This window comes from Artibeus jamaicensis, unplaced genomic scaffold (assembly GCF_021234435.1).
Source record: "Artibeus jamaicensis isolate MK-2021 breed Jamaican fruit bat unplaced genomic scaffold, CSHL_Jam_final contig_497, whole genome shotgun sequence".
NCBI classification, from domain to species: domain Eukaryota; kingdom Metazoa; phylum Chordata; class Mammalia; order Chiroptera; family Phyllostomidae; genus Artibeus; species Artibeus jamaicensis.
Genome location: NW_026521863.1, coordinates 4,370,641 through 4,392,535, shown reverse-complemented (window position 1 = coordinate 4,392,535; position 21,895 = coordinate 4,370,641). Strand labels below are relative to the sequence as shown.

Below are 21,895 nucleotides of genomic sequence, written 5' to 3'. Positions count from 1 at the left end.
CGCATGGGCGGTGACGCAGTTGACATGAGATTAACGAGTACGAACACCTACTGTGTGAGATTGTCCATGCGCCATAATGTCATTTGTTCTATGCGGTTAAACAGCCTCTCCTGTTCCCTTACAGGACCCGTCTGAAAATGCGCTGTGGACTGCACATGATCCTAAAGGTTCATCCGATCTTCTCTGGGGATCTGCCACTTGTCAAATTACACGTCAGTGGCAGTTTCAGAAATGAACAGATTTCGCTAAAGCAGGTCGTCTCATAAATACATAGCATACAGTTAAACCACATACATACACAATCAGCTCTCTACCCAGAGGGAGGCATCGTGGGTCCTGGGCTGGGATACCCTGCCCATCCCAGGCTCGCTGGTCAGCGCCTTGCGCGGGGGAAACAGGGGCCCATGGTTTTTCCATGGACAACCCCGGTTTTTCCATGACACACCCGTCTTAGAAGATGTACCACACAAGAGGCAGTGCTTGCTCTAAAGCACAGATGCAAACACAGGATCTGAGGGCCGAGTCCGCCCTCCACCTGGTTCTATCCGGCCCGGCGCCTTGTTTCTACCTGGCAGCGGCACCGAGCTCCTTGCCCCTGGTTAAGGAGTAGTTATATTTACACAGCCCTAAAGTTACATTCAGCCCTTTGAAGGCCACCTTGAGGCTGATGTGGGCCCCGGTGAAAATGAGCTTGACCCCCCTGCTCTAGAGAGTTAGGAAAGCTACTGTGCTATTCTGCTTGTTCAGGCAAAACACATGTTCGCACCTGAGAAGTGTGAACTACAGAACACACTGAGCTTTACTGGTGTGTCTGACCAGTGGACCCTGGACCTCCGACAGCCTCTCTGCTCCCCTCCAACCCTCCTCCTGGCGACGGGGCCTGGGCTGCAGGAGGGTCACTTTTAAAACACAGGTCTGCACTGTCTTTATACTTAGGTAACCACTTTAATTTACGGAAAGATGTTGCTTTTTAACTAGAACTGAAGAGGTCAAAGTGCTTGTGTGTGAGAGTCACGAAGCTGAGTTTGCAAATGCCATTCCTTTGATTGATGTCCTGGTCTCTCTCCAGATTCTCGCTGTCCTCTAGAGCTTTCTGTGACTGTGATGAAAATGTGCTCTTCTGTACTGTCTAACCTGAAGCTGGGAGCCACGTGTGGCCAGTGGGCACTTGAGACGTGGCTCCTGTGACCGAGGAACCAAACACAGTGGCGAGTGGCTACCATATTGGCTAGCACAGCCCTGCCCGAAGTAAACTCAGGATCTAAGTAAACGTGCAGAGACCGGGTCACCTCTGCAGAAGTCTGCCTTCTGCCACGGTCTGTTCTGTGTTCCCCTTCTGCGGGCAGGTTCTCCCTTCAACTGCCACAGAACTGACTTCCTAACACATCGTTCAAGGACATGGTGCTCACCACTTTGAAAGAGTATAATTATTTCATATTTCCCCTTATTTTGACCAAAATTAGCTAAAGACTAGTGGAATGATCAGTGGTCTGTGTTGTTAGAAAACATATACTTCTATTTCAGACCACAGAACACTTTCCAGGAACATCTCCCACCAGTGATTGTTTTCCAGGGGAATGGCATACACAACTTGTACTTTGGTGAATGGTTTCTCTAATTAAAATAAATAGAAGACTTTCTATCCTGGCACTTCAAGTTGTCTCACATGCAGGAAGTCTAGCAAGACTTATTTCCAATCTGCAAATGAGCCAATTTTAGAGCTTAAATTAGATTTTTGGACACACGTCAAATAAGCAGAGTGCATATTTTTTGACATTTTATAACATTAACTTTGTTTTTAAAATACTTTTTGGTAAATAACATCTTGCATATCAAAAAGTAGTGTGTCAACAAGCTATGATTCCACTTTCTGGGTTGGACAGGCTGGGGGACCGAGGCGGGCAGGGTCTAGTCGGAGCTGGCCCGACGCTTGCACGCCTGTGGTGCTCATCACAACAAGCGCCCATCCTTTTGGCGTCCCTTTGAGAGCATCACAGTGTAAACCACCTCAATTCAGAGTCTCAATTTTAATCTCTAGGCTTTCTTAAGGGAGAAGTCAATATAGTTTTCCAAATACTTCATGTAATTTAATTAAATTACGTATATCTATACAATTAAAACATCTTTAAGGAATAGGAAAAGTAACCATTTTGTTTTTCATGATTAAATATTGACCGTGTGCTTGCTTCCTACTTCTGAGCCCCACATAATGAAAAAACAGGCTTCCCATCTATTGATTTTTTAACTCACTAATTAGTTATATCTGTGAGTGACAGACCAAGTATCTCTATTTGTCTTCGTCAACTCCTTTCCTTTATAAGGGCTGAAAATGATTCTTACTGAGCTAAAATTTTCAATGATTATCTTAATGCTATTGTCGTAAGTAGTTCAAAGCCACCATTTTCAACAAAAAATGCCTTTGCACACAGTAGACTGTACCCCATACTTGCATGGGTTGTGATGGGGCCTTTGTAACTTTAGGTTCTAAAACTTTCAGACCCTTTTCAAGGAAAACAGTGCAAAATACTAACTTGGTTAGGAGGGCTCGTGCGAGGGACCCGACACCAGCCTCCGGTGGTTCCTTGGTGAGTGTGCGTTGGAGCTTCTCACTGTGTTCATTCAGCCAGGGAGGGACTACCAAAGGCCTTAAGAAATGCTATTTTATTCCTTAACTAACAGCCAGGAATACGGTTTCTAAAAAAATCTTTGGTTCTCATGTAAATGTGCATTTTTTCCTTTTTTTTTTTTTTTGGTAGTTAAATCTTGTTCTTGGATTTCTAATTTAAAACAGAAAACTCTTCATCCAGTTACCAGTATAATTTTAAGAAATTATCTCTCAGGCATATGATATCCCAAAACACTACCACATAAAACAAAGATGCTTTATTTATAGAAAATTCACAAAGTTTGATGGCCATAGCTTTCTGTATTCCCCAGTTGGGGGTATAATGTATTCCATATTTTGTTGCTGTTTTCTAGTTTTAAACATGTCAATATTTTACTTTGGAGTCATAAAAGTTACTGAGATAGTTCTGATGAATAGCAATAAGGCCAGAGAAAAGAATAATGCTTAACATGAATTCCTCAGGAAGTCAATTAATGTTTTCATGAGTAGTAGGAAAAATACGGTCAAAGGCTGGCAGATAGTGAGGTCTGGCTACTCGATCCCCAAACAGGTTCTCCACTGAATCCCATCCATCAATGTAAAACTAGTCTGTGTTGTGTCAAAACTAAAACCTCACTGCTACCAAGATGTAGACATTTCATGTATCAGAATGCACAGAATTCTTTACTTGGCTGAGTACCCTTTTATAAGGCACCTAAACTCAGATTTTTATGTATTTGCAGGTCCCTAATCGACTTTTTGTGGATCTCTGCACTTAGTATATTTTGGCATTCCAAATTATGTATTATGTGTGCAAATAAAACACTGTATGCTGTATAAATATATGTAGATTTTAAAATATTTTTTGAAGAGGTTCTTGTTGAGGCAAGGTAAGAAATTCTAGCATTGGATGAATGATAAGGAATTGTTGAAAATGAAAGTGGTCGTGCCTTCATATTGCTTAACATTAAGATTCATTCATTCATTTGGTGAATGTTGAGCCCCCCCAAACATGAATTTAATGAAGACCAGAATTCAAAAGCTGAGGACAGAAATACAAAGACACAAAAGGAGTGTAACACTTCGACTTGTCTGAGGACTGAGTACCACTTCCTACCAATCCTGGGAGTGGTACTTAATCTCAAATAATTCTTCATAATAACAATACATTTGCTGAAACCATCACGTCTATCAGGCCTTTCCTAGATGGACTTACACTACTATTTAAATAGAAATCCTGCCTTCATTTATTAGCTAATACACACCATTCTCCTGGTAATGGCTGAGCCTCGTGATGGAGCAGAGCACGGGATCACGTGACCTGACTTTCCAATGGACATCACCGGGTGCTGGGACAAGAGACTCACTGATACTAAACCTTAGCACCCACTGTGAAGAAGCGAAAGGCAACCAACATGCCGAAGTCTGTTCCTTTGGACGGAAACTGTATACAACAGCAACCAATTTAATTTTCCTTGAATATTAGGCCTTTTGGGTGAACTTTTGATAAACATCAAGCTTTTGATTAAATAAATATACACTTCATGCCAGGTGCCATTCCAAGCATTTATATCTATTATGTCATTTAATATTCATTTTAGTCTTGTACCATTTAGAGGTGAGCAAACAGAGGTACAAAAATTAAGATCATGAGTAGTTGGTGGAGTCAGGATTTGAACTTAAAGGCATCCAGGCCAATCTCCTTTTTAACTACTAGAGAATCCCCCAAGCCTTCTTAGTTGGGTTAACATCCTTCGTGAAAGCTGAGCATCTGAAGAGAAGGGGGGACGATGAGGTCCATGTCCTGCTGTTGAGAAGCCAGAGCAGTGGGACCTGACGTGAAAAGCGTGTGTGGGTTGGGGCAGCCCAGGGGGGGGCAGGAAAGAGACAGCTTCTGGGTCAGTGCATCTTTTGGAATATCCTTTCTTGTTATTTTTTTCAACCTTTTCAAACTGTGAACTGTTTGAAATATGTCTCTGAATTCCTTTATACTCTTTCCTTTAAGTTGGGCCCTAACTCCTGGCCCCCTGAGGGTGGGCTGGACCTAGGACCTTGATCCTGCTGGAGTGAAGCAGATGGGGCGTGGGTGGCTTCTCTCTCCTCTGGGACAACTTCCTGCAGGTAAGTCAGGTGCTGTCCTGGGGACGAACAGCCTAAGACCAGGGCCACAGGGTGAGAAACTGTGGCCTCCTGCTAACAGCCAGGAGAAACTGAGGTCTTTCCGGTGGACAGTTTGCTACCAGAAAGTAGTAGGCTTTGTATTCCAAATAAGCCTCTTTGAAATATTATTTTAAGTGGGTTATTTTTAAGACTCAAAGACTCAGTGGGAACCATTGACTTTCCCATAAATGCTGAAAAGGGTTTAGATAGGAGACCTGGCCCAGAAAGGGTTTGTGCCGGCACAGAAATCCATAGTTCCATACGCACTAGGTGTGACTGGGAGGGCCCATCTGACCGAGGTCCCCTCTGTCCCAGGTTAAAGACGGCCCAGCAAACATGCATTTACTAAATTCCCGTTCTCCCCTTTGAAGCCCCAAACTATTCTCATCTTGCTCCGTTGCTCAGGGCAGCAAAAGAGCTTCAATTTCCTGACTTATCCTCGGGACTTGTATTCGTATGGAACCCTGTACACACACAATTCAATTTGAGTATTTTCTCCTGTTAATCAGTCTCATGTCGGTTTGCTTAGTAGAGCGGTAAGAAGGATAAGCAGAGCAAACTGCCCCTCCCCCACAAGCCCCTCGCAGCACGGCCTCTGAGCCAGAACCACCCCCTGCGTTCGTTGCTCACGGATCCCGGACCCTCGGAAACGCTGTGAGATAACACACGTTGATTCATGAAATGGTCAAAACTGGGGGTCAGCTGCTGCTCGACAATAGAAAAGCCATGTACGAACCGGCAGGCACACTCTCACAACAACAAAGCAGACAGATCAAAATAAAATACAACTTATTACCTAGAATTTCCAAAGAACGAAGAAACACATTAAAGACAGCAACCTGCCTCTAGGTAAGGTTTGTCCCCAAATTCTCTTAACTCAAAGATATAAAACCAATTGAGTTCTCTTCCCAAGGAATGTCTCATGATTTGGAGCTTAAATATTGTGTTACTTACTCAGTGTCACGTTGTGTGAAGAAGGGGAGATGAAGGAGTTCGACAGTTAAAAAGACGTCAAACCTTCAGAATTCTTTACAGCCAGGTGAGCACCTGAAGGTGGGCCCAAAATCTCCCCACTGCGTGGAGAAAGTTAAGATCTTAACAACCAGCTTTAGAGAGTGAGGCAGTTCACTTCCTAAAGAGTGGGCAGTGGGCAATGCACAGGCAGAAGCACACTGTTTGGCCATTCGCTGAAGACTCCGTAACTCTTTGGGAAAGATGTTCGCTAGCTTTCCGCCTCCGGGGTTTGGCTGCCTGCTGAGGCCACACCCCCCTGGCCCAGACTCTACAGGTAACCACGACCACTGAGGCCGGAGACTGGCTCGATTTCCATAATGGCTAAGATGAGCTCACGCTCCTTGAGTTCTCACGCTGATGCAACCATGATTACCAGCCCAGAGGTATTTCCTCCCACGGTCCACGGTATCTCAGTATTCTTCAGCTGCCCCTCCCTCGGCTGTCGCTCAGCCCAGGGCTTTGTGAGCCCCACTGCAGGACAGACGGGCACCTTTGCAAGGACGACGGGTGCTACCTGGTGCACAGGTGACTCGCAGTGCTCTGAATGGGGCCTGCGTCATCCACCACTTTGCTACCATCCCTCACTTTGTGACAAGCCCCCCATTGAAGCAGCTGTTTTAAAAGAAATGGTTTCCCCTCCAAATTCTATAGCATTTTATAAGCAGATACACTGTCCTCCTTTTCCAGCCTGCATGAAATTTAATGTCAGGATTATTATCCATTTGTCGCCTCAATTTATAATTCAGTAAGCCCTTCACCTCTTAGTGCGCACCCCTTGCCCTTCACTGTGAGCTCGCAGCCGCAGATGGGGTGGGGGGGGGGGCGGCGAAGCCACACTGGAGTGCCTTTTAGCACAGACCTTTTCCACAGTTCCTATTCTGCCTCCTGAAAAGGCACCATTAGTTTTGCTCATCTCTATTTAAAGTGATATTTATGACACAATAGCATCTCATGGTTTCCGCATCGATCTCCATTTTATTTCTTGAAATACTTACGCAAACAACATTGCTAAGACATCGCTGTTGGGGAATTCTCTTTCCCCTTCACGCTTGCCTACTTAAGGCCCACTTAGAAGGAATCACACATTTCTGCTCTGAATCAGCTGGGCACTGGAAGAAAAGTTTAAAACGCTGGTCTAGAGACTCACAACGCCTTCAACACAATGACAATGAACCGAAGCAGATGCTCTTCCTTCCTTCCCAAAAAAGAAATCTATCTATCACCGATCATCCAGCACGTCTGGAATCCAAATCCTATGTAAGAATTTTTAAATCGATTTTCTTATATATCAGTTCAAACACGTCTGAGTCTGGGGGCGAAATGAAGAAGCACCCGCATCATCCCAGCGGGTTTGCCGAAGCAAACACACACGCACAGACCGGCACCGGGTGCCACCGACTCACCCCACAGCCCAGGCCGTCGCCTCCTTCGCAGGTGACGTCCCTCTGCTCTGGCTCCAGCAGCAGCCCGGCCCCGCAGCCTGGGCGGGGGCACAGCACGCCCCCCATCCGCAGCACGCACTCCTCGGCGCCATAGTGCTGGTACCTGTTGTACTGCAAAAACAAAATTGCTTTTTAGAATAACGATACATAAGCTAAATGTTTTAGGCAAAACATACTAATTGTTGGTGCTGAGTAGGTTTTCTTGTTGATCCGTCTCAGTAAAAAGTGAGGAGGGAGTAGATAAGGGGGAGTCAAAGTCTCCCTGCTCCACCAGGCAAAGCAGGTATTTATTCTTTGTATTTCTAGCAAGTTGGCCTCAGAAAATACATTTTGCAAAGTTTGTTTTTTCAGTACTACTCTACCGACATCATCTAAGTGTTGCTGTGTGCGGATTATAGAGAAGGTGCCCATCCTCCAAGTGATGGACGCTCACAACGCATTGTTAGTGATGATCTCACACGCAGGCATCTCATGCCTCGCTCCGGACTCCACAGGTTATAGACCTGTCTTGGAAACGGGTCCCGCTGTCCCACCCCATGGTAACCGTCCGCAGCCCAAGGACACCACTGAGCGCAGTCAGCACGATGACGAAGAGGCTGACGATGGAGAACGCAATTCTCCTTTCATCATCATTCTTGGTCTGAAGGCTGGTTTCCGTCACCCCGACTTCAGCTCCCTGGGTGCTGCTGGCTCAGCCCCCACCCGTGGTTTCCTGCCTGGACCCCGACCCACAGTACCGCAGTCGAGGTCTTTCTGGTTCAGCTCTAAGTTATTGTTCTCCTCATGTTACTTGATCACATTCTCCTGTAAACTAGGATCAAGTCCAATGCATGTGCTCAGCTACTAATTGGTCTATGGAGCATTCGTGGGAAGCCGCTTGGTGCCAGACTACCGTGGGTGCTGGGGACGCAGCAGTGAACAGAAGCCTCTGTGCTCACCCACAAGACTAGGACAATCAGCGCTGAAAGAGCGACCTGCACGGTGTTTCAGGTGGTGACACGTGGGAAGGAGAATAAGAAGCAGAGAGATGGGGTCACAGTTTAAAGAGAGGATCAGGGAATTGGGAGTGTCTGATGGATGAGGTGCATTGAAGGTCTGAGATTAGACCAGAGAAGCAGGCAGCATGGCCGCCTGGCGAGTTGGGCTTCCCAAAGCCTCAGCCTCACCCAGGCCCAGGGGCCACAATGCCTTTGGTTTGTTTGTGGCGCAGTGAAGAGGGTGGGGCGGCTGAAGGAGGGTGGAGGGCAAATACACAGAAGATGGGGTCAGACGGTTAATGGGGGTCTGGGAGGCAAAGCCCCTGAAGGCCGTTGGAGAGCTCTGGCTGTTATTCTGAGACAGGGCAGCCACTGGAGACTTTGGGCTGGGGAATGACACAATGTGATGAGTCTTTTAAAGACAGCCCTATGGATGGCAGGTTCAGAAGAGACCTTGGGGACAAGGACGAAAGCAGCAAGCAGGGAAGCAGGTGGGGGGTTATTTCAGCGACCCGCCTGAGGGTCTCTTCCCTCAGGGAGAAGAGGGGGCTTCGCCAGGAAGGCACGGCTGCAGGTGGGCTTTGGGGGGGAGTTCTGGATAGATTTGGAAGGCAGAAATGGCAAAAACTGTAGGCAGACTGGATACAGGGTCAAGCACGAGTGTGAGGTTTTCCCCCAAGAAGACAGAAGGGGAGAGAGAGTATCACTGAAATGGGAAAGCCCGTGAGAAGGTGGTGTGTTGTACGTGCTGGAAGTTGGGGAAGGGAATCTGTGCTCGTATTCAGCTCCATAGCCTATGACACAGCTAAGTCAAAAATGTTGAGCGGCTAATTGGATACGTGACTCGGGAGTTTGGGAGAACCTGTGGGTTGTAGGTGCAATTTAGAAGTCCTGGGTGCAAGTGGAGCAGGGAAGGAGGTGCTCAGCCTGCGCCCTACTATCCATGTGCTTGTTGTTCTGGCCCCAGGAGAGAAAGAAAGATGACCTGGTTGAATCCCCGTGTATACACGCTAACGGTACATTCACCCATGGCGTTTACTATCCAGAAGTTCTAATCTGTGGAACGCAGCTAGCAGCAAATGCTGGGTGTAAGATCGCTCATGGTAAACCAACGGGAATGTGTGTCTGTGGGAAAAGGCTCTGGGAAATGTCACAGGCTACGCAGTTCTGAAGGGGAAAGATGTGTCAGCAAGCAGCCAATGATGAGTCTCGATTATAGAATCGAGAGATTTCTTGTTGGTGATCGTTTCGTGAGACCTTATTTACCGAATCTTGCCTAGAATGCATCCCACCGTGCCGAGGAAGTGCCTGAGGTCCGGAGTGGGCCCGTTCCCCGGACCTCACGACCCTCTGGGCACCCCTGCTGTCACGTACGGCGTCTCCCGGACGAGTACCACAGCCCGTCCGCAGGCACGCGGGGGCTGCAGGGTGAATTAATGAACTCTAACTCCGCTAAGTGGCGACGAAAGAGTTCTGATGAAATCACCGGTGGCCAGGGGATGAGTGACAGAGTGACACAGGATGGCTTCACCCACATGAACTGCCTTAACGCTTTAACTAAATCGCTCCTAAGTAATCGGCTGTTTTCCGATTTGATGATTATTCTTCTATTTTTCTAGTTAAGCAAGTTTTCAGCTATGACACTAGCTTCTGTTCAGGAAGACGTTTACCTGCTGACAAAGTCCAGTCACCCTTAGAAACGTTGCTGATGGCCTTGGGGCGGCCTCAGGTTCCGGTGCAGCGTGTCAGTGCACACTCCTCTTTCCTTCATTAGCTAAAGAATTTGTAGCGAATGCCTCACTGGACCGCAGTCTATTTAGGACGCCCTCGGGGCATTTGAGCACGCGGCTCCTCTTCTAAAGGGAGACAGGTACTTTCACTTACATCCCCGGTGATTTTGATGATTGAAAAGCACATGCAACATCTGAATGCACTGAATGCATTACTTTTTTTTAAAACATGGTCATATTTACTAAAAGAAAAAGCAAGTGACCTAGAGCCAATGGAGTGTTACTAGCCCCAGACTGTGGAAGGCCCCGGGGCGTACTTTAGACAGGGAGTTAGAGACCATTGTCAGCGAAGCCTGCACTCTGCTGCCTTCAAGCGGTGGCCCACACTTCCCTCCCTTCCTCCCACCACCTGCCGCACAAAGCTGGGAGGGCTCTGAAGGACCCCTGCTGCCTCCTCACTGGGGAGTTGTGGGAGTGAGCCCCAGGTAGAGCAGAGGGGCGCTGGGAATCTGAGGGTGAAGCAGGCGAGGGGGCACCAGGGCCGTCCATGAGTCCCAGGGGGGAGAAGTGAAAGGCTCGTCCGCTGTGCTGGGGCTCTTTCACTCATCTGCATTTTGTAAACAGAGCTAACCTGGACGAACCTGATTAATTCGCGACTGGGACGAGGCCTCTCTGGAATCCATTCCCTCGTGAACGCCAGAGCTGCCACCTGTCCAGCGGCCACCTGTGCTGTTGGTCCCTGCGCCAGGTGAGAGCCTGCTGCCCGTGCGCACTGCTGCTTACCTGCCGGCTTAGGCTCTGTGAGCTGCTCTCACAACTACTTCGCCAGTTCCTAGATTTACTTTCCTAATGTGGATGATCCGCAGACAGAGAGCGGAGATCACTTAGAGCCGACAACACGGTATCAGCAAGAATCTTTGAAAATAAATGTTAATATTAACAAAGCTTATACTACTCTGCACCTAAGGGAAAAATTAACAATACTTCCTGTATTTCATCAGAATGTAGTGAATAGAGCTTTTGTTAGTATGATCCGTCTAGGCAGAACCTCAGCTCCTTGCTGCGGTTTACATTTTATTTGGAGAGCAAATTATTCCGCCTCTGTGTGTGTGCTCATGGGTTCTCTTAAGAAAGAAAACGTTCATTTTGAAGCATAAATTCACAGATGTTTCAATAACCTCATAGTCGAAGGACCTAAACAGTGAGGCTGGGATGAGGATAGCCCAGTAGAGGCTGGATTTGGTGGTCTGTAGCTGGGCTGGACATTGTCCTATGATGAAGCCAGGGTCGCAGGTTCAAGTACTGTGTGGGCCACTTATCTTCCCTTCTCTCTGGGCACTGATAAATTTGGGGCTCACCCGAGGGCGGGGTCAGGCTGGGGAGGCACGGGGCCTAAACATCCCACCACAGGGAAGCCCCTCCGCATGCCTGACATCGGAGGGCACAGACGGCTTCCTCGTGATGTGCGAGTCCCACGCTATCGCCAGAAAGGAAAACGAAGAGTCAAAATTTTAAACACTGCACGAAATCTGAAGTACAGGGTATTAGATAAAACTAAAACCTGAGAACACCGGACGACGGTCCGTGGGGGTGAGTCACAGCTGGTCAGCAGCCCGGAGCTGCGCCGCACGCCTTTTGACTGCCCCGAGAGCAGGGGAGGGGGCTGTTTGCGGGCTGCAGCGGGATTTCCCAGAGGGTCCCTTGGGGGGCACTCAGGTACAGCGGCCCCCCCTTTCCTTCCCCTTCACCAAACACGTTTGCAGCCCCCTCTTCCTCGGCCATCTTTTGGAAACTAATGAAAAGTGGTTTATTACAGCACTTCTTGGGATTAAAAAGTCTCTAAAATAACCTTGTACAGGAACGCGAAATTCTGATGAGCCCGTCTCCACTTGCTATGCGGAGGTGTCCTATTTTCTTTACGTATTAGATTTTTTAAATTGCAAACAACCCCCACAGATTGTCAGGAACCTCGGTCTAGCTTCTCTTCATTTCCGGTCCACTGGCCCAGGGCTTGGTGGCCGCCGGCGTGGGCGCAGCCGCACCGCCGTTCGCTTCTCCGTTCTGCTGCTGACGGTGTTTTCGTCACCCTGGACATCTGCCACCGACCGAGGAGGTCAGTGGGCTGGAGGAAGGGCCGCGCCTCGGGAGTGGCATAGGACAACAACCACTGTGGAGGCTGAGATCAAACGTGAGGAGGAACCGATCCAACAGCTGAAGTACAACTAGAGCAACGGCCTGTGTCTGAGACCACAATTTATGATTTTTCTTTGAGATGCCAGGATGCCAGAAAGTATCTTGATTTCCAGTGGCTGTGGAACCTTCTGGAAAGGAGGTTAAACCAACTGGCCTCCGTGCCCCTTCTGCAGGCTGTGGCCACGGCAGCTCCCCGCAGGACGGGCCCCAGGAGAGGGTGCAGGGATCTATGCCACGGCTGTGACGTCAGGGCTTTGCAGGCAGGAACGGGAGGGGCGGGGCTGCCATTCACCCTTTACTCTGGTCCCTGGAGTGGGGCCTTTGTTTCCAAGTCCACCAGCCTGGCCCAGGGAGAAACGGTCTTTGTCTCCAGTTTCCTGGGGAGGAACCTCCTCCTGGAGCCTCCTCTTCCCTAGCTCATTGTTTTCACGTCTCCCCCTTCTGCTCACTCTCCAGACAGCTGTTCTCTGTCCTGGGGTAGCTGTTCCCCATCCTGGGCAGTGAGGCTGGCTTCCTGGAGGCTCTGGGGCCAGCGGAAGGGAAGACCGATGATTCATGGTCTGGAAGGTCTGCGTAAGCCTTTGGTCGGAGGCACTGCCATGGCTTTGTCCCACTGCACGTTAATGAGCCGATGGAGCCTGATGACCCATCCAATCAAAGACCGATTTCCTGGACCCTGTTAGATGGCTTTAGGCTCACAGCTGACCATGAAATGAGCCTATGGCACCAAGGAAACTTGGGAATGAAGTGAAGGCTGAGTAAGTTGTCTCGATGGCAAGAGACACACCTGAGGTGCCAACAGCCAGGTGAGGTGACAATAGCCAGGGGGCCTGGCTGTGCACCTGCCTCCCTCCGAGGAGCATCTGCCTTGCTCACATCATTGTTCACTTCTGAGACTCGGGCCTCCCCTGTAGCCCTTCTCCCCAGGCTCTCATCCCTCCATGGGCCTCTACTTCCCCAATGCAAGCCTCCCTCCTCTCTTAAACCCCTCCTCCGTGTCCCCAGGACCCCTGCCCCATGACTAAGAAACCCTCCTGTGAGCCCTAACGAATGGGAAGTTTCTCAGCCCCACAGCCAGCCAGTCGCCGAGACCTTTAACCCCACCTCTGAGCACACTCTTCAAACAGAAGCGTCTCCGCCAACCATCCAGTTCTAGCCCGTGTCTGCATAGCAACAAGATGACCTTTCTTAACATGTAATCTGGACCGTGCCAGCTGGCTGCTTACAAGTTCAAGGAGCTCCCACTGAACCGGGAATCAGATCCAAACTCTTGACCACGCCTGCATTCTAGGTCATCTGCGTCTTTCCCCGTGGCCCCTTTTGCTCACTTCCTTCCAGCCACACTGAGTTTGGGGAACTGGCTTGAACAAAGCCAGTACCTCACCACCCGGTGGCCACTGAACCGCCTGGAACGTTCTTTGGCTCCACTCCCAGGGTCCTCGCTCACCGGCAGCGGTGCCCTCGGGGCCTTCTCCAAAGCAGGCTGCAGCTCGGTCACCGCTGGCTCCCATCTTGGCCTGCATCTTGGTCTGTGCTTGCGACATCCTCTCTTGCTCTTTTATCCACCCCCAGCATGATAACGCCGCACAACACTGTGCACGGGATATTCGCGGAGTGAATGAAGGTTCTTTTCTTAAAACTCCAGTGACTGAAGTACGGTAGCGGAAGCTGGCATAAGGGCAGGTACTTCTGAAATGCCGTTTTTCTGCAGGCTGTCCACGCCCTGTGGACTGGAGCCATGCTTGTTTCCCTTGGGCCTCGGCCGGGCGGTTGGGGCGGCTTTTCTGCCTACAGTGTGATGATATTTTTGCCAAGTGGCTTGGCCTTGGTTAGGGGTTGGGGGGATGAAAGGTGCTTTATGAGTGTAAACTGTACACACGAATCAGAGATAGGGCGAAGCAGCTAAAGTAAAAGTATTATTTTACATTTCAATGAGTTTTAATTGTATTTTTATTATAGGAAGGTAATGATTTATAGTGTTTAGAGATTTATTTTTAATCCATAGCTCAAAAATCAATGAGAATGGAAAGGAATCATGTTTGAAGATATTAGATGGCAGGTTAGCATCTCCACTGTCCAGTGTTGAGTAACTGACCAGTGTCTGTGAAGGCTCTATAAATTCACTTTTAAGTGAACATACACTTCTCTCAATGTCTTTCTGTTGCTATGAGTTCAATATATTGATGGAGTAGAAATAGTATCTAAGTCAGAAACATCTGAGTGCAGTACTGAATATTTGCAGCTTCCATTACAACCCTATTTATGAAAACTGGGGGATGTCCGAGGGGCACCGCTCCTTTCCTGCACACGGGAAGCCCGGGGAGAGAAAGACACCCATTGATGTCCATGGCCTCAAGCCTCCAGGGAGAGCCCCGATGCTACCGCGGTGCTCAGGTGTTTTGTCACACGTCGCCGCATATGAACCTCCACCCCTCGCCCAGCACTTGGTATCCTGCTTGGTGGTTCCGTTGTTCTGCACCCAACGCTAACCACCCAGCGCGATGTGCATGGGCAGTCCGCGTGCACAGGACACCCCACGGGCTTCCCCAACCAGGACGTGGGCCCGACAAATCTCTCTCTTTGCTCCTCTATGCCATAGCCAAGCGAGGCACCAGTGCATGAGTACCTGCAGGATAGAGGGAAGAATGGGAGGGAGGGAGGGAGGGAGGGAGGGAGGGAGGTGTGTGTTTCCGGCAAGCGGAGACCACTACTGCTGTGATGCAGGACGTCACCTGGGGCACAACACATCAGGGAGACAGTGACTGGATTGTGGCGGGGTGAGGTGTCTAAAAGAATGCAAAGCGGTCTGGGTTTTATGCAAATCCAAGGAGATGATTACAGCTGCTTCTCTCCCTACCAGACACCCAGTGTCTGAAACACACATGGGAGCGATCGGTGAGCTCTGGCACAGTCCGAGTGGAAGGTCCCACCGCCTGAGCAGCACCCAGGGCAGCCGGCAGGGGGCAGCTCCCAGGGCGTCACGGGCAAGTAGCTGTGGATGCAGATTGTTCCATGAACAGGTGCAACCGGGGAGCTGGTTACTGATTCTCACCCACAATAAAGGATCATTGATTTCATTTGCATTTAAAGCAACACTTACGCCTGCTATTGTGGCAAGTTGCAGTGTGAAATTATGAAGGAGTCATAATGTAGCCTGTTAATAAAAAAATGTAGCCTGTTGAAAATGACTCCAGTGTTTTTAATCCCCCTCTAATGAACCTCATATTGTCTGTAATCTCTTATTGGAACCGGGCAGTCCGACATTTCCACAAACACGTACTGAAGAAAAACACGCGAATCAAAACCTCCTTGACAAATCTGAGCCGGCGCATCTCGTTGGCGTGTCCTCTGAGCCTAGCTGGCAAAGGCTGCGTTTGGGGGTAAAGTCAGTAGGAGAGTGTGAGGTGGGTCACCCACCACGCTGTCCGCTACAAGGTGTATTCCAGGGATAACTCGACATATAAAGATTTAACATTACAATATGAATCCTATAATCCATATAAGGAGTAAGAGATTCCTGCAGTCAAAAGTATGTGTTGTGTGTGTCTGTATTATTTGCAATCACATGAGATATTATACATCTAACACATATACTATGTAGCACCCGAATCATTCACTTAGCACATCTACTGAGAAGCTAACACGTCTCACTGAGCACACACAGCATTTAAATGACGCCCCTTCAATGGGGTGCATTTGTATAGAAGTCCCAGGGTCATGTCCTCCCGCAGCAGGGCAGCGTAGATGACGCCCAGGAAGCACGGACCCTGGTGAGGAGAGCGGGCCGTTGGCCCGAGGACTTCAGGGCTGTCTGTGCCCAGGGGCCCCCCAGGCACAACTCCTCCCAGCACTGATATGTTTGCTCACCTGCCCGTGCCACCTACTCCTGCGGGCGTCGGAGAGGAAACGCTCGGGCAGAGAGACGTGCCGATTAACGCCATTGGGTCTGATGGGTGGGGGAGGGCGGGGGTGTCTGCACACGGCTGTGCGGCGCGGCTCCTTCCCCATTTGGGGTGCGGAGGGTCAGCAGACGCTGCCTCCCCAGGGGAGCTCGGGCTGTCTCCTTGCTGTGCGTCTTTCCTCCCGTCAGACCCTCGGACCCTCGGTGCAGCCTTGGAGAAGCTCACTCACCTGCTCCTCTCCAAGAATCCGGAAGTGATGGAGCTCTTTAATCAAGGAGTTGGGGCAGCCAGCTGTTGGAGAAAGAAATGAGTTACAAATGTGTTACTCCCCTTCTCTGGGGTGGTGAGTTCTGACAAACGGGTGTGACTATCGCCACGCAGGGCTACCTGCAACCCCCTAACCAACCCCTGAAAAGCAGTACCTCTGAGGGCGGGAGCTGGGGGGCCAGGCCTGTCTCCCCTGCCCATTGTGACCTGCCCTTCGGGCACCATGTCATTGCTGCGTGTCACCTGACCCTAGCGACAGCCAGGGCTTTGTGAGGCCAGAGAGGGGAGCTGAGGAGTGCAGGCTCATTGCACCTGTTTGTCCCACCCTGTTTCCCCCTCCAGCCCGGGGCGGGGCCGTCCAGAGGGACCAAGAACGGCACTGAGAATGTACTTGAATTATCAGGGGATCACCTTGTAAATTATGCATTTGTCTGACCCCTGTGCCGTACATCTGAAACCAATACAAAATAATACTGAATGTTAATGGTAATTGAAAAGTTAAAAAAAAAACACCATGCAAATCATGAACAGAAAAGAGAGTGAGGACAGGGCAGCTGGACGCCCGCCTTCATGGGCTCTGTTTCAGAGCCTCGCCTGGTCCTCCAGGGGGCGCTGTCTGGGTGCTAAACATCCTGCATCTCGGTGTGGAAAGGGCCTCCAGTGGGAGGGACCTGGGCATGGGACCACCACAGCCTCCGTGTCTGTCACCTCCAAGTTTCACCCGTCAATGGCAGCCTCGTCAAGCGCCGTGTGTTCTGTCTTCAGTGGCACAAAGAGACACACACACACACACCAGTGCTTGTCACTCACAATGGGCTCTGCCCTGTCTTTAACAGAATTGTTCCGCAGGCAGTTGTGGTGTGCAGGCATTTGTAACAGTCCCTCTGGAAACAAAGTTGAAGTTGACGGAAGAACCTGCTTCTCTGAGGCTTGCAGACTCTGCCGCAGTTTCCGATACGGAATTGAGTTGCATGCAAACTGCACCAAAGCCATCACTCCTGTTAGGGGGCTTTGTGATGTCCCCGTGGGGGACAGACTGGGCACACTGGTCTGGGCAGGGCAGGCCGAGGTGGGGGGCTGCGGGCCTCCCAGGGGCGGTGGAGGAGTCCTTTGCAATAGAGGTGAGATTTGAGCTTTCCGCTAGAAGGCAGGGTTAAAAGCAACATGCAGAAAGTAACAGCAGCAGCCTTGGGCTCGATGTAAAGAAGTTGGTGATTTACGATGGAACGCAGCACCTCCTAACCCGGGAACTGGATGTTTTCACACAGGCTCAGTGGCTGCTTCTGCGGGACACTGCGGAGGTGAATTCGCAGGGGCCAGTGCCCATTCTGAAAGTTTGTGGTCATGAAAAATGCTGGGACAAAGCTTTACTCTTTGAGGTTACATTTGATGTAGTCCTTGGCATTATTTCATACTCAGAGAAAGTAGTTCCTGAATATGACCACTTGATATCATCACCTGACAATAGCCAAGAAAGTAAATGAACAGCCGAGGGAAATATTCTGGTGAAAAACAGTGACTGCATTGCAACAGGCGGGTCCGTGACAATGGAGACAGACAGCTAGAGCCTGGGCGCGGGAGACACCCCGGGGCTGCGCTCCTCGCCCTGTGGCCATGGCGCCTTGTCATCCGGGGGTCTCCAGAGAAGCTGTTTGTTTCGGAGTGGCTGTTCTGAGGGCCAGCTCGTCAATTAGGAACATCATACTCTGCGTCACTGGGTTGCATGCCTGCAATTCAACCACAAGCTGCTGTGGAAATTCAGCCTCACGTCAGCTCTCTGAGCTGTCTTCGGGAGCAAGTGATCCCGCTTAGTTTTGTAAAATGAAGGAGGAAAGAACACGGCAGAGTGAACTCTAGGGATGGTTCCCAGCGTGGCAGAGCGCCCGTGTCGGCTGCCCAGCCTGCGAGGGGCAGGTTCGCAGGGAGAAGTGGGGGAGCAGGGAGCCTGCGCAGCCCGGGGGCGGAGGCGGCCAAGATGAGAAACGCTGGGCCCACTGTCAGGGGCCGGTTGGTACCCCAGCCCATGGTTTGGTCTCCACATCACACAGCATTAAATCCAGACTTAACGTGACTACTTTGGGCTTTGTGTCTTCGTTAAATTTATCAGTTTTCCTGTGCGCCTTCTGGTTGTATAAACACAGAATGCCAATACCTAAATTTATATCTTGATATGTTTAAGAAATGTCATTTTAAAAAATAATTTTATGCAACCATAGAAATGTTTGAGGATTATTATTTTTTCCTGAACAAGTGATCCTTTACATCCTTCAAATTTGACTTACTTTAATGCCAGGTAAAATGAGACGGGATTTGAAATTAGCCTACTTTCGGCATTTGTATTCCAATGTTCTCCTAGGATATAAATGAGGATTGACGCCAAGGATAGCGCAAATATCAACATCTTTACCAGAAGACTGGATAATCACCTGAAACACCTGGTAGGTGCAATGGACCATAAAAACAAGGATCGACATAGCACCCAGCTAGGAGGGAAGAGCTGGAAGGGGTCAAGGTATTGAAGGAGACTGTGGTGGTGGTGGTGGTGGGGAGGCATCTGTAACTGCTCATCGAAGAAACGTCAACTTGGGAAGTGGAAAGGTACAGACTCAGCATGAAGACGGAGGTTAAAAATACCACAGCTGGAGACACAAACCAGGCCTGTGGGAGGCAGTAGTGCCCAGTGGGTGGCGTGGCAGGGAGGGAGAAAGGGCCCTCCAGCGACCCAAGACTGCACAGAGGTTGGTGTTTGCGAGGGGCGTGCACTCCCGTTTACCCAAACCCCTCGTGTGGGGTCTGCGCACTCTGACAGTGGCACTGTCTGCCGTCCCCAGCCCACGTCCCAGCCTCACGGGACCCAGCACCATCGGCCTCAGCCCCCGTCAGGAGGTCTGCCCTCGCCGTAACAGTTAAAGGAATCTTGTTAAGCCCTGGCTGGTGTGGCTCGGTTGGTTGGAGTGCTGTCCTGTAACTGAGAGGTTGTGGGTTTGGTTCCTGGTCAGGGCACATGCGTGGGTTGCGGGTTCAATCCTGTGTTGGAGAGTGTATCAGAAGCAACTGATTGATATTTCTCTCTCTCACACTCTTTCCTTCTTCCCCTCTCTCTAAAAGCTGTGACAAACGTCCTCGGGCGAGGACAAAGTAAAAAGCATCATGCTGAGGTATGTATGCCGACCACCAGGCCGCCCCCGGGCTCACTGAGAGTAAATGCCAAGGCCGTGACAGCGGCCCAGCAGGTCATTTGCACCAGGCCCTGGCATCGTCCCGAGCCCTCCTTTTCCCGTGCTCATTACGCTTCTGCCATACAGGCCTGCTCTTTGCCCCTGGACGCCCACGCTGGCTGCTGTCCCGGCCTGTGGGCTTGCTGCCCCCCATCTGCCACGCTCTTGGCCCCGACATGTGCATGGAGCGCCGTCCGACCTCCCCAGGTCACCTTCTCAGTGGGGCCCGTCTGCACCCCGCGTGCCGCACCCCGCGTGCCGCACCCCGCGTGCCGCACCCCAGCCGCATTTCCCATGGTGCTCCCTCCTTCCCACTGCCGCACGCTCCACCCTCTGCCTCCTGTTGCTGGAATGCCAAGGTGACGAGGACAGGGACCAGCCATCAGGTCACTGCTGTGCCTGGCTGTACAAAGGGTTCACCAGCGGGTGCTTCATGAATGAGTCACGGACTGTGTGGCCACTACCAGCCCAGCTCAGAGATGACGGTGCTCGTGACCGTGCCCCCTTTCCTCTCCCTATTCCTCATCCCAGAGGCCCCAGCTCTGACCTCCAGCCCTGTACGCTTGCCTATTGGTTAAGTGGATTTCTGACCTCTCACCTCTCTTCCCAGCCTGGACCACATGGGACGATGCCAATGATGCTGAAACCCACGGCTCCTTTGTCCTGCTGCTGTAGCTGCTTTGCCCGCATCCCCTGTGCAGCTGTGGGCAGCACCACCACCTGTCTCCCCTTCTCCTCCCCCGTCCTGTCAATCACAGCTCGTGTGGTCAATGGGCCACAGCTCCTCTAACAGAAATAACGCCCTCTACCTGACGCTGTGCCCCTGTTGAGAGCGGTGCCACTGCAGGTTCGGGGCCCACTCCCCGTGGAGCCTGTGTGCAGTTTGCCCATCACTGTCTTTGGCCAGCACCCCCCTTCTCCCTGGGAGACTCTCCCGAGTCATCGCCCTCTTCTCCATCCATCTCTGACACCTCACGCTCAAAGTGCAGCCTCACCGGGCATAAGCCCAAAGTGCGAAGCCACTGTGGCGAGCAGACTGGACTTGGTGCGGCTGAAGAAAGAGTCAGTAAGCTGAAAGAAAGATGAAAAGAAAGTTCCCAAACTGAGGTGCAGAAAAGATAAAGAATGAAGAAAATGGAACAGAATATCCAAGAATGTGGGGCAGTTTCAAAGAGAGTAAGAGACATAAGTTGAGTCCCGGGAAGAGGAAGAAGGGAGAACAGAGGGGAAGAATTACCTGAAGTACCAGTGGCTGGGAACTCAGACCAAGTGCCAAAGAGTGGAGTGAAACATTTAAAATGCTGAAACAAAAATGCCATCAACTAGAATTCTGTATCCAGCAAAATGACCCTGCCAAAGGAAAGACCTTCCTGGCCCAGGGCTGAGGGGTTCATGGTCTTTAGACCTGTCCTGCCATCGACGGTTAGAGAAGCTCTTCAGGCAGGAGGGAGATGGGGTAGGTCGGAAATTTGGGTCTGCACAGAGGAAGAGAGAGCACTGAAGAGGGGTCAGGGAAGGTGAGTAAGAGTTTTCACTTTTCTGATTCTCAACTGTTTTGAAAGATAACTGTAATACTAGTAAAGGTGCATTGGGTGATCACAGTGTACACTTCAGTGATGTAAATGACAGCAATGTCACAGGGTTTGAAGGAGGAATCGGGAGCACCCTCTTACAAGGTGTCTGCATCACACATTCTTTTTCTAGGGATCTCTGAACGCAGATTTAGGTTAATTAAAATATTCAATATATACCATAAACTTTAGGACAACTATGAGGAATTTTTATTATCTACATGTACTGATTAAAAGACAAAAGATTGTCTAAGTAGCAAAAGCATTTTTTTAAAAGATCAAAAAAGGACTGGACTGCCAAACGTATGCCCTGAGGGCACATGACAGTGTTTTATGGGGGCTGCAGACTTGGTCCCCTGCACATCAGTGATGGGGACAAAGAGAAGGACACCATTGTCCCTAATGCCTAATAAATAAATTCAAGGGAGTTCTTGGGAGAAGCACAGGACTTACATTGTCAGAAGCCTAAGGTTCCCAGATTTGGCAAATCAAAATACAGGACATCTAGTTCAACTTGAATTTCAGATAAACAACAAATAATTTCTTTTTTAGTATATGTCCCAGATTCTTTTTTTTTTTAATCTGAAATTCAGATTTAACGGAGCCTCCTGGATTTTATCCAGAAAGCCTATGGAGCCATAATTTAGATACAACATTTGTAACAGAAGGTCATTTGTAGCATCTGCTTTCATATCTTGATTTCCTTCAGAATGACTGGTATGAGTAGAATGAAAAGTAGTATATTTCCTAGAAACTGAATGTTCTAATTTCCACACTGTCAAGATAGAATATACTGTATGCCATCAAAAGTCCTGC

The 21,895-nt window shown here is 49.9% G+C and overlaps 1 protein-coding gene across 1 annotated transcript in view; it reads right to left on the bottom strand.

Annotated features, from left to right (window-relative positions):
- Window positions 1–21,895, bottom strand: part of PRKN (parkin RBR E3 ubiquitin protein ligase) — an 869,798-nt gene that overhangs the window by 119,904 nt on the left and 727,999 nt on the right. Inside the window, exons 8-9 of the mRNA XM_053668746.1 lie at window positions 16,253–16,314; window positions 7,183–7,332 (exon numbers count right to left, since the gene is read on the bottom strand). Coding sequence (XP_053524721.1) covers window positions 7,183–7,332; window positions 16,253–16,314 — 212 coding nt within the window. The remainder of the gene's footprint in view (window positions 1–7,182; window positions 7,333–16,252; window positions 16,315–21,895) is intronic.